This window comes from Manis javanica, chromosome 4, assembly GCF_040802235.1.
Source record: "Manis javanica isolate MJ-LG chromosome 4, MJ_LKY, whole genome shotgun sequence".
In the NCBI taxonomy this organism is placed as follows: Eukaryota; Metazoa; Chordata; class Mammalia; order Pholidota; family Manidae; genus Manis; species Manis javanica.
The window spans coordinates 28,930,703-28,942,726 of record NC_133159.1 but is presented as its reverse complement, the minus strand read 5'-3'; the positions used below and the strand labels follow the sequence as shown (position 1 = coordinate 28,942,726).

Here is a 12,024-nt window from a genome sequence, read left to right as displayed (position 1 = left end):
GTGACGTTTAGGGAAGGTGGGGGTAATCATGGTGCCGTTGGGGAGGGGAGAAGCTGGCGCTGCCGCCGTTGCCGGGAGCCGCGGAGGTAAAAAGGCGAAACTAGACGCGGCCTGGGCTGGGGACCTCCCGGGGGGCGCGGGACTTTGGCTCACTCTTGAAACATTTCCCAACAGAGACCCCAGGACCCCAGTGCGGTCACCATAGGGACCCCACCCCTCCTCCGTTTCCATGGGGATGGGTATCCAGCCCCCCCTCCCCTGTTTCCATGGAGACCCGGACCCTGCCCCTCTTTGCCAGGCTTGAAGCCCCCCAGCCTGTCTTGGGATTTTTCCGTGTAGCCCCGGGCTGGGGGCTATCCTCCCAAACAGGTTCCTTTCCCAGCCTCCTCTCAAGGGTTCTCTTTTGCCATCCTCAAACCTCCTGGTCTTATTTGTTCCGGACAGTTGGTCCCCGCGTTGCTGCCGATGGTGCCGGGGCAGCCTAGTGGGGCCCCTCGTGCTCTTATCTCTCCTCTCAGATGCAGCGAAATGTGCATCTACCCGATTGCGTAAGGCAGAGCAAGGGGTCGGGCCGGTTCCTCCCGGATCTGATCCCTTGGCCTGTCTCTGGTAACTACCTCTATGTCTAGCCGCCCCACTACGTAAAGGTTCACCTTCTAACCCAGAGCAGAAGAGGATGATAAAGTACAAAGCCAGACTGAAAACTAAAAGTGATGTGCTGATTATTTTTAAATTCCCTGTTTTGCCTACCAAACCCACATTTGTAGAACTTGTGTGAGAAAGAATCACAGATTCAGATCAGGGAAGCTTTTGGTATTTTTCCCCACATTTGTAGAACTTGTGTGAGAAAGAATCACAGATTCAGATCAGGGAAGCTTTTGGTATTTTTCCCCAGAGAGTATATCTTCCCAAGAGAGGATGTCTTCTCAGGAGAGTATGTATATCTTAGGTCTTTCATTCATTTAGCTGACATGTTCTGAACTCCTAATAAGTGTCAGTATACTGTGCTAGGGGCAGTGGAAACAAAAATAAGACTGTTCCCTCATTGCAGAGAACACAGTATTCAGGCATAGCTTCTAGTGGACACCAGATTGTTCTAGGAGATAAATACATAAAGTGATCTTCATTAATATGCCTTATTAGGGATCAGCCCCTCTACCCAGAAGCTGGAACTTACGTTCTAGGAAGGAGGGAATGAATTCACACTTGTTTTCCCTACTGTTGTCAGGCATTGTGCCTTAACATACATTATTTCTTTTACTGTGCCTAACAACTCTGAGAGAACAGGAATTACCAGTTCCACCTTATGTATAAGAAAAATGAGGCACAGAAAAATTACCCAAGTAGTAAGTGGCAAAGCCAGGATATGTGGGTAGATGACTCTGCCTCCAGAGCCTGCTCTTTCACCATAGACTGCCCTACCTTGTCTGATTTGGGGGATATTTGAGTGGGGTTTCCTTACTTTAAGATTTATAACAATTCACCCTTGAAGGAGTTTGCTCCTTCATTCTCTTCAGGTATTTTGACCAAACTTCAAATTGTTTGGCTATATGAACTGCTACTACTTCAATTTTTTTTTAAAGGCATTGCTTTTCCTTCAAAATGACGTGACTCAAAGTTAAAAATCATTCCCAAGGAAGTGATTTTTCATTTACTTTTGGCCTGCTCTTAAAATGAGGAAAAATGGGTCCTGTGGTTGCTGAAGAGATCCTTGGGTCCTGTAGTATGGCTCTAACTCTGGCTTTGTCCTATTACAGACAGGTCATTACATTTCCATTTCTCACAATTGGGCTGAGCTTGATTGAACCATGGGGGAACACAGTCCAGACAACAACATCATCTACTTTGAGGCAGAGGAAGATGAACTGACCCCCGATGATAAGATGCTCAGGTTTGTGGATAAAAATGGACTGGTGCCTTCCTCACCTGGAACTGTTTATGATAGGACAACTGTTCTTATTGAGCAGGACCCTGGCACTTTGGAGGATGAAGATGATGATGGACAGTGTGGAGAACACTTGCCTTTTCTAGTAGGGGGTGAAGAGGGCTTTCACCTAATAGATCATGAAGCAATGTCCCAGGGTTATGTGCAACACATTATCTCACCAGATCAAATTCATTTAACAATAAACCCTGGTTCCACACCCATGCCAAGAAATATCGAAGGTGCAACCCTCACTCTGCAGTCGGAATGTCCAGAAACGAAACGTAAAGAAGTAAGTAAAGCAATGGGTGAGGGCCCATTTGGCTTTGGGTAAAATCCTTACACAGCTCCTATTGGCAGTTGCAGCTGGGGAATAAAACAGTCTATGGAATCAGGACCCACAATGGCTTTGCTTGTCAGTAATACGTAGGCTTTACATTTTATTGTGACTGCCTTCTGGGACTTGTGGTTTGTATGGCTACATTGAAATTTGGGAAAACCAAATAATGATTTTTCAAATTTTCCTCCCAAAATCATAAATAAAAGAGAAATTCCACTGAGGCAAGTCCGTGTTTCTGATGCTGAAATAACTAGATTTGGCTTATCTCTGGGTTGTGTATAAATGGTTTGTTTTGGAGATGAGTATCTGTTGGAATACGCTTTATTATTTTAAGTGAATGTTTAATAAATACTAAGGGCTTTCTTTCATAAGAAATTCAGGCAAGAGACAGTGAATGAGAGCAGGTTATTTAAAATTTTCATGCTCATACTTACTGTGAGTAATGTATATCACAGTGCTTTGAAAACTAAAGTATTGTATAAATTGTGCTAGTGATTATTAGCAGAATAAAAGTTATGGTTTAAAAGTAGTGACATACATTGTCCAGGAATTGATCATAGGTCAATTAGAGAAAATAGATTGCTGGCTTGTAATGCCAGGCACTAAATGTAAAATGGTACCAAACAGACATAGGGTAAATTGTTTAGCAAAATATTTTTCTCTTTTGCTGTAATAAAGGTCTTGAAATTAGAGAATTTTATTATTCATGCCATATGGCTTTCCTTTGCTAGCCTTAGAATCTCAGAGCTAGAAGGAACCCTAGAGAGATCATCTTGTCCTACCTCCCCGTGCAGGAATCTCTCTGCAGCATCTCAGACATCGGTTCATCTGGTCTTTGCTTGAACACTTCCAGAATAAGGAGAGCAGTGTTTCACCGCTCAGCCTAATGCAGTTTTTGGCCAGCTGTGATTGTTAGAAAGCTTTTACTTTTGTAGAGCCAAAATCTGCCTTCTTGTAGTAGCTGCTGCCCACTGGTTCTAGTTCTGCCTTCCTGAACAACAGAAAGTTAAACCTTCCACCCACAAGGCAGCACATCAGATAGTTAAAGATCATGGCTTTGTCACCTTCCTTTGCACAAGCTAAACACCTCACTTACTTAAATATCCCTCTTATGACCTTTCCCCCTAGTTTCTCACATTTGGTCACCTTTGAATGTATGAATTCCAGTTTTCCAAAGTCCTCTTAAAATTCATAATTGAGCACAATTTCATAAGTGTGAGTCAACTAGCACTGAATACTGTGTGATGTGACTTATCACTTAATCTGGACACTGCTACAATTATTGTAGAGTCTGTATCTTATTAGCAACAACATATTATTAGCTGGTAGTTGGAAACCTCTAGAATAGTGGTTCTTAACTGGGGTTCTTAATTTTTTCCCCTGGAAGACATTTGGCAATGTCTGGAGACATTTTTGGATGTCGCACAGGGGACATGCTACTGGAATCTAAAGGGTAGAGGCCAAAGATCCTGTTAAACATTCTGCGGTGTGCAGGACAGTCCCATACAACAAAGAATTATCTGGCCCCAAATGTCAATTGACTTTGTTCTAATAAAACTTTATTTCAAAATAGGCAGTGGGCTAGATTTGGCCCACTGGCTATAGTGTGCCTACCCCTGGACTAGAACATAGGGAATAGTGGAAAATAAGGATGTAGTAGTGGAAAATAAGATAGCAGAGGTCCAGACACAGAAGGCAGTCATAGCATACTAGGGGGTTTGGACTGTATGTGGAAATAGTGGGAAACCATTGAAGGTATCTGAATCAAGGAGTGACATAGTTAGAGAAGCATTTTAGAAAGATTGCTCTGGAAGCAGTAGTAACTTGATTGTCCAGTTAGGAGATAGTTGTAGTTTAGGCTTGGGGTTTTGTTTGAGTCTGATGAAGGATAGTGGCCTTGCACATGAAAGAATTCAGAACTTTTGTTGACATATAAGAGAATTTGGTATATTATTGGGGTTTGAAAGATGATCCACAAATTGAGGTATGAGTCAAAGGATTCATCCATTTTTCCATTTATCGTAGCACAGCAGTCACGGGTGATTGAAGAAGCTTCAGGTCTAGGTGGCAAGTAGTCAGAGTCCACTGTGATAGGTACCTTACAAGTGGCATATTCAGAATGCTGTGTTCATGCTGAGGAGAAAGCGGCTGACTGCTGCTTCCTTCTCTCTCCAGGAATGTTGAGTCCCTAACAGAAATCAAGAAGACTGGAAGAGGAGAGGGTTTGGTGGGGAAATGGATGAGTTTGATTGGAATACAGTGCATGTATAGTCCTTGGGGAAAAGTGAAGTGAACAAGTCAAGAAGCCATTGGAAATGTGAATCTGAAGTCAAGAAAGTGGTTTGGGATTGGAATTATAGATCCATGAAGGGGCAGTTTCAAATTTTGGGCACTTTATTAGAGGAGAATTAAGAATTGATCTGAGAATTTAAGAGTTAATAAGAGAAAGAAGAACTAAAGATCACATAGTCAGAGGTTAGTGGAATGCAGTGCTGTAGAAACTGAGGGAGGAGGGTTTCAGGAAGTATTATTATTGCTGTGTGACCCTGGAGGGGGACTGGGGGGTCGAAGAGAAGCCATATTCTGCTGTCTGTGCAGTTGATCACATCACAGGAAGACACTGGGGGCTGAAACCAGATTTCAGGTGATGGAGAAGTGAGTAGGTGGTGAAGAAACAGGAGGCAGGAAGTGTCAAATTTTTTTTTTTACAGTAGTTGGAAGAAGAGTGGTGAGGCAGTAGTAACTCAAGGAATTGAATCATTTGTTTAGTACAGAAAATTTGAACATGGCATAGGGCTAAACTTTAGGCTATCTTCAGTTAATGATTACTATGTGAAAGTGTTTCAAGAGCAAATGTTTGGGAAACATTAAATCAAGACAGAGGTTTGCTTATTAAAAGAATTTCTCAGGATTTCTTGTTACAGCTAATTACTAAGAAGGAAGGAAATACAGCATTCTCCAAATGCTTTGAATTGGGAAACCATTTTTTCAGGTCTCATTTCCATGGTCAGTTTTTGCGAACACATTTTGGGAAATGCTGATCTAGGCAGAAAAGGAGGATAGATGGTAGAGAGGGAGCAATTATGAAATCAGTGTTATTAGCTGTCACTTTCACACTTCTTACTACAGATCTTCCTCAACTTACAATTGGGTTACATCCCAACACGCCCATCATAGATTCAAAGTATAATGTTAAAAATGCATTTACTATACCTAGCCTACCAAACATCATAGCTTACCTTAGCCTACCTTAAACATGCTCAGAACCCTTATATTAGCCAGCAGTTGGGCAGAATCATCTAACACGAAGCCTATTTTATAATAAAGTGTTGACTGTCTCATGTGTTTGAATGCTGTACTGAAAGTGAAGAGCAGAATGGTTGTATTGGGTAGAGAATGTTTCTAAGTGTATTCGTTGTTTACCCTGTGATCAAGAGGCTTACTGGGTACTGCAGCTCGCTGCCACTGCCAAAACACCACCAGAGAGTATCCTAGCCCAGGAAAAGACCCAAATTCAAAATCAGAGTTCGTTTTCTACTAACTATATATTGCTTTTGCACCATTGTAAAGTTGAAAGATCTTAAGTTGGAAATCATGTGTACCTGCAAGCCTATTTTAGTATTCATCTCTTTGGCTTGTTGATAGTCATATTGAATAGGACAAAGTCACAGGCTCTGTGAGCACCTTGTTCAGTTCACTGTATTTCCTTCTACAGCATTTTTCCATTCTCTCCATGAACCATACATAGAAGATTCTATAAACTATTTTTAAAATCAGTAGGTGTGGGGTTGGTTGGGGATTGAGGGATAAGTATGAGGGGCTTTTAGTCTTTAAAAATCTTGCTTAATGACCAGATATTCAGGAGACTTGCCTTCCTGAAGCACTGTCTTACCTTACCTTTTGATTTAACAGTGATTTTTGTGTTTTTTTGCATTTAACTCCATTTAATTGGCCTGAAGAGGCCAGTGTTTATGACTGATAGTGCTCTTCATGATTTCTTTACCTCCTCATTCCCCCCTTTTAAAGAACTTGGTCTTTTTCCCCCATCTCCATGTCCAGGTGTTATGTTACTCTTGAGCAATCAGATTATCTGATGACTAGTTAGTCTTCTTGGCTTCCTAAGCAGCTTATTTTCTGAGTCAGATTTTAGCCTGATTTTCCTGTTTATTCCTGATTATTCCGTTGTTTCCTGTACTGTGTGGTTGGCTTACCTATTCATTTATTTCCTCATGCTTGTCTTGCACAAAAAATAAACCAACCCGAACCTTGCTACAGATACTATCCTCTCCTAATACAGAAGATACATGACTCTAATTTCATATATCTTATTCTCATACTTGATGTTTTACTATCATCTACCTGTTGATCTGGTAGCTTTGACAAATTTCCAAACAAATTATTGTCAGTCTGCTCAAGATTAGCATTCTTAAGCGTTGCTCCTTTAATGCTTTTCTATTCCAGGTCTCTTAAGCAGCTGTTACCTTAGTTGGTTCATGCAGTCCATGGTTTCCCAAACTTTCTTGCCCCTGTGTCCTTCCTGAGAACCTGCCAGCTGTCTAGTTACCTGTTGATCCACCTAGTCGGAACCACACTGGGGAAAGTAATAGAGCCCCTGTAGCTGACCGACCTTGCCACTTCGCTGTTGAATAATTGGCTGAGAAGCGGGAAGAATCCAGGAATCATATACCGAATATGTTCCTCATGCTGCGTCAGAGTATTCCCACGCATTGATTAGGAAAGACTATCTTTTTCTACGAAGAAGCATAGTTACAGTTATGGTTTATGAATTAGACTCCTTGCTGTATTATTAGTCAGTGACACTCCACAAGGAGATTTTTTTAGTGTGACAATTTTGAGTGTAAGAAGGGGAAAAATTTGACTCTAAGGTTTCAGAGCCTTTTTGTAATGTGCCCTTTACTTTGGGAGACCTAGTTCCAATCTCATTCCAGATTTCCTCATTGTCAGTCCCTCAGGCAGCGGAATGATCCACTCAGACAGACACACCAGGATGTTGTTGACTTGCCCAGAGGGGGGCCATTCACTGTTAGTGTTTGCATACTGTGATTACATTTCCTTATAGGTTCCCTTCTGAACTCCCGTGGAATTTCTGTTCAGAACGAGGACAGGGACTGTTTGTGCTGGACATTCTAGTATTAAGAATCATTCGTTCTTTCCACATGTTTTTACTCATTGTGTATCTACTTTTGTCGAATATCATCAGGGACAGGAAAAGAGTCCCTGCCCTGAAGGACTTGAAGGCTAGTAGGGAGACTGCTAGAGACTGTCCAAGGTTTTGTAGGAATCCAGGGCTGGAAGTATTTTCCATTTACCACCAAATGAATTCATTTTAGTGCTGTCCCCTACATGCCTACATATGTGTTCAGTACCTCTCTGCAGCCTTCAGCATTGCTATCACTGGTCTGGAAAGGGACAGGGGTAGTTTTGCATACAGACTGGCTTTACAACATGGTATGGCAGGAATAACAGGTCTCAGATTTACATTTTGTATTAGCTGTACTTGTTGGGTATTGCTGAAATTTTGCTATTGTATGACATTTGAGAAAGAACCCAAATTTTAATGTTTTTCTCTTATTTAAATTAAGCTTATTCTTAAAATAGTTTCTTCTGTGATGTGCAAATTGATAATTTAGATCTACTTTCCATCTTGGTTTTGATATATACTCTGTGGCCTTGGGCAAGCTGCTCTGTTTCCTCTTTTGTAAAATTGAAATAAAAATGTCCCATTGCATTTTTTGAAGATGAAATGAGATTTATTCACGTATAAATATAAGTAGTATATGCATAAAACATTTAGCAGAGTCGTTGGTGCAGGGTGGTTGTTCAGTAAATGTTCACTTCCTCTTCCTGGTAGAAGAGAAAGTTCTACGTGATTCTTGAAGGGTGTACAGAGGTGATCTCTAGTTTAGAAAGGCGTTAAAATGGTCTTTGCTGGGAACACTTTGGAAGCATTTTCCCTTCAGACAAGATTGTAAGTTGTGGTTGGGTTCTAGGATAGCCTGCAGAAGTCCCAGTAGCCTCTAATTAGCTGCACTGTCATATTAATACTGCCAAGGAATATGAACCACCATTTATAAGCATGTTTTAAAATGAGAACTAGTTTGTAGTCCTTTTGTAGGGTTTCTGTCAATGCCAGCCTTTGCCACAGGTCATCTGCTTTCATACTCAGCTACCTTTGACTTCCTTAGCACCAGATCACTGAAAGTTACTTCCATGGTGGGAGCTGGGGCACCAGGCAAAGCTGAAGCCTCTTTAAAAAAAAAAAAAAATTATTGAGATACAATTCATATGTAGCATCATATTTGTTTGATGTGTAAAACATAATGATTCTGTATTTTTATATATTGTGAAGTGATCACAATAAGTTTAATTAACATCCACTACCACACATAGAAATTTTTTCTTGTGCTGAGAATTTTTAAGATCTACTCTCCTAGCAACTTTCAAATACACAATATGGTATTGTTAACTGTAATCACCATGCTGTACATTACATCCCCAGGACTTGTTATTTTAGCTGAAGGCTCTTATAGCTGAACAGTGAGCACTTACTATGCTGCAGTGGCAGTGGTAAGAGGGTAAGATATAAGATGGCTAAGCGTCTGTTGAGGGCCTGCTATGTGCCAGCCAATGTGTTAGGGGCTTTAATGTAGTTTTTTATTCAGTTTTCCTAACAGTCTTATAAAATGATTAGCCCTCATTTTACAGATGAAAAATCTGAGGCTCATAAATGTACAACTAACAAGTGGTAGAACTGAAATTTGAAGTAAGGACATTGTGGATGCTGAAGCCTATGCTTTCTGTCAGAACATACCACCTGTGCAAAGACAGGGGAGAAACAGACACTGAGATCTGTTAGCTGCGAAAAGGGCTGAGAAAGGAGGGGCAGCAGGGTGGCATTAGTTCTGGAAGGGCAAAAGTTGAAGAGTGGGTACACCTGTATGAATTCAGCTCTGTTGTGGGCAGTGGGAGGCCTGGGGAAGAAACAAAGTGAGTTCAGAGGTCTTGCATTCTATATCATGCTCTTTGGTTGACATTGTGGAGTAGAAGAAATAAGATGGGTGCCAGCCTAGGAACAGAGTTGGTATCAGCAAGAGGGGAAAGGAAGTCCCAGGAGGAAAGGGCTGCTCCTACAGCCCTAACAGCCAGCCAGTCATTGATTTGCTGCACAGAACCAGAGATTCCCTTTCCCTATTGAAGATGGAGCTGCCAGTGTACATAGAATCTAGTTTCAGTCTCATTTCTTTTTCCTTCAGGAAAAACTAGCCTTTTTTTCTTCTCTGAATTTTTTTAAGCCTTTGTCTCCCAGAATTCCAGTGTTTAATTTCTCATTTTTGCTTATCTCATTCACCTTTCCTTCTTTGATTCTTTTGATGTAACAGGGTGTCTTGCCAATGGGTTTCAGCCCCGGGCAAGTTCACTATGGATTCAGTGAGACCAAAGAAATGACAGTAGAACATTCTTGGAGTGAAAGGGTTATACCAACTTTATTCCCACGGTGGCAGCTCAATCACTAGAATCCCTTCCACTCAGAGCAGTTCTGCATGCAGCAAGCTGGTCTCTGCTTCTGGGCCTCTCTACCCGCGCTGCCACCATTCCAGCCTCTGCTGTGCTCTCCTGCAGCCTTGCAGCCATGCCACCATGTTGCCCAGAGCACTGGGCTGAGCTCTTTATATAGAGTCAATAACAACGTATTGCCCACACATGTGTAGTGAGCTAGCCAACCAGAGCCAGGTGAGAATCCTGGCCGTAGGAACCTTCACTTTATCCACACAAGGCAATCATCTTTGTTAAATATTTCTCTATTCTAGAACTACTCAGAACACTTTGTAAATCAACATGCTTCCTGCCCCATGTAGCAATAAACCCCATACTTAGTGAGCCTGACCTGTGCTCCCTCTGTGCTCCTTAACTTAGTAATCAATAGCTGTTTTGAGGCTACATGGGCACATTACAGTAATGCAATTCTTAAGCTCTTTTGAAGAAACACATTTTCTTTATTATCTAATGGAATCGAGTGACATTATGTTCATATTACAGATAGCTAATTAATTTTGATAGGCAAATTATGTGTCAGATCTCCCTCAAGTTCTTTAAATTCAGCTTGGCTATCACCTCCTTTGAGAAGCCTTTCTTAGTCATCCCTAAGTCTACATTAGGTGCTTTTTCTCTGTATTTCTCTCTGTTCTAACATACATTATCAGCACAACTTCTCATCCCAAACTTTTCTTGTCTGTTTGATCCTTGTTTTGACTTTGGGCTCTTTGAGAGCAAGGGCTGTTTTTTTTTTTTTTAATTCCTAGCATCTGAAACAGTATAATCCCTGGGATGTGATTTTTTAAATGCATACAAGCATGATAAACCTTAATTGTATTTTAAAGTACCAAATGTTGCAATAGCTCCTTTACATAACCACGAAAATTTATGTGTTTTTTGCAACTTCCTGTTCTGATCTGGTCTGAGGAGGTTTAGTTTTTCCTTTTTTGTGAAATTTGGTAGTATTTAAAAACAATTCTGAAAGACACAGAATACTGACTTTGATTTATTGCCTCCCTCCAGATGGGTAGAGCGATTACTCATGTTACTCGTGTAAGCAACATATCACGGGAAGCAGGCATTTGCTTTGACGTCAGCTGTCTCTCCTACCTTTAAATGGCAAACACCTTCCCTGGTCAGTGTCCTTTGCTAACTTTCTCTCCTCTTTCTCTTCTCAGACAAGTTTCCTGAAAGAGGAGTTCTATTTATTGTCTCCAGTTCCTTGCTTTTCCCTGACTTCTCAGCCCATTACATTTTGGCTTCTGTTCCTACCTCTCCAATGAAGCTGGTCTTGCCAGGGCAATTTATGACCTTATGAGTCCGCAGAATCCAAGAAATGCTGTATCAGTCATCTCTGCTACATTTGACCTAGTTGATCATCCTCCTTGAAAGTCTGTTCCTTGTCACTTGTCACTAGTAGTACTGTCACTACTTTCATCAGCATTTTAAGTCTGGCTGGTTTTGTTTGTTTGTTTAGTCATTTATTCCTTCTTTCAACAAGTGTGAATCGAGTGCCACTTCTCATAGTCCTTGAGGCTATGGCAGTGAACAAGACAAATACGGTCTCTGCTCTCGTGGAGCCTACAGTCCAGCTAGAGAGAAGCCATTCATTCACTTAACTCATCAAATGTTTATTAGTGCCTCCTGTTGCTATTGCTGTGCTTATCAGCTAAATACATAATGATGTAAAGTGTTTAGTTATGTAATTATTTAATCTCAATGGTATCACATGCTTTAAAGAAATACAGGAAGCTATGAGAACCTATAATAAGCATACCTATTCTAGTTTGGGGTGAGGGAAGGGATCAGCCAGCGAAGAGTTCCTTAAGGTAGGAACATTTAATGGAAGCTTGAATTGGCCAAGGAAAACACCTGGTTGGGAGTAGGGGTTGGCAGGGAAACAGGGAGAGCTAGTTAATTATTGATTGCCCTGTTACTTATAAAGTTATCAACTGCTGTAGCATCTTAAGAATGAAATTCTGCTCTTATCATTTGCCATGTACTCTCTGGCTGAGACGTGTAGACTCTCTTATTGTGGCATTCACAGTCGTGCTTCTCCTTCCTGGCCAGTGGTTATTTTGAAATCTCTATCTGCAGAACCAGAGAGGTTTTTAGTCTTGATAGGAAATTAGGATATATGCATGAGAGGATAAATAACAATGTAAGTTAGATGTCAAATGAGTGGTATAGTTAAATATTATTGGAA

At 41.1% G+C, this 12,024-nt stretch overlaps 1 protein-coding gene across 2 annotated transcripts in view; it reads left to right on the top strand.

Annotated features, from left to right (window-relative positions):
- Nucleotides 1–12,024, top strand: part of MTF1 (metal regulatory transcription factor 1) — a 36,116-nt gene continuing 24,092 nt past the window's right edge. For both annotated transcript variants that reach the window (XM_017646924.3, XM_017646922.3), the window contains exons 1-2: nt 1–86; nt 1,758–2,216. In XM_017646924.3, coding sequence (XP_017502413.1) covers nt 1,809–2,216 — 408 coding nt within the window. In that variant the 5' untranslated portion in view covers nt 1–86; nt 1,758–1,808. The remainder of the gene's footprint in view (nt 87–1,757; nt 2,217–12,024) is intronic.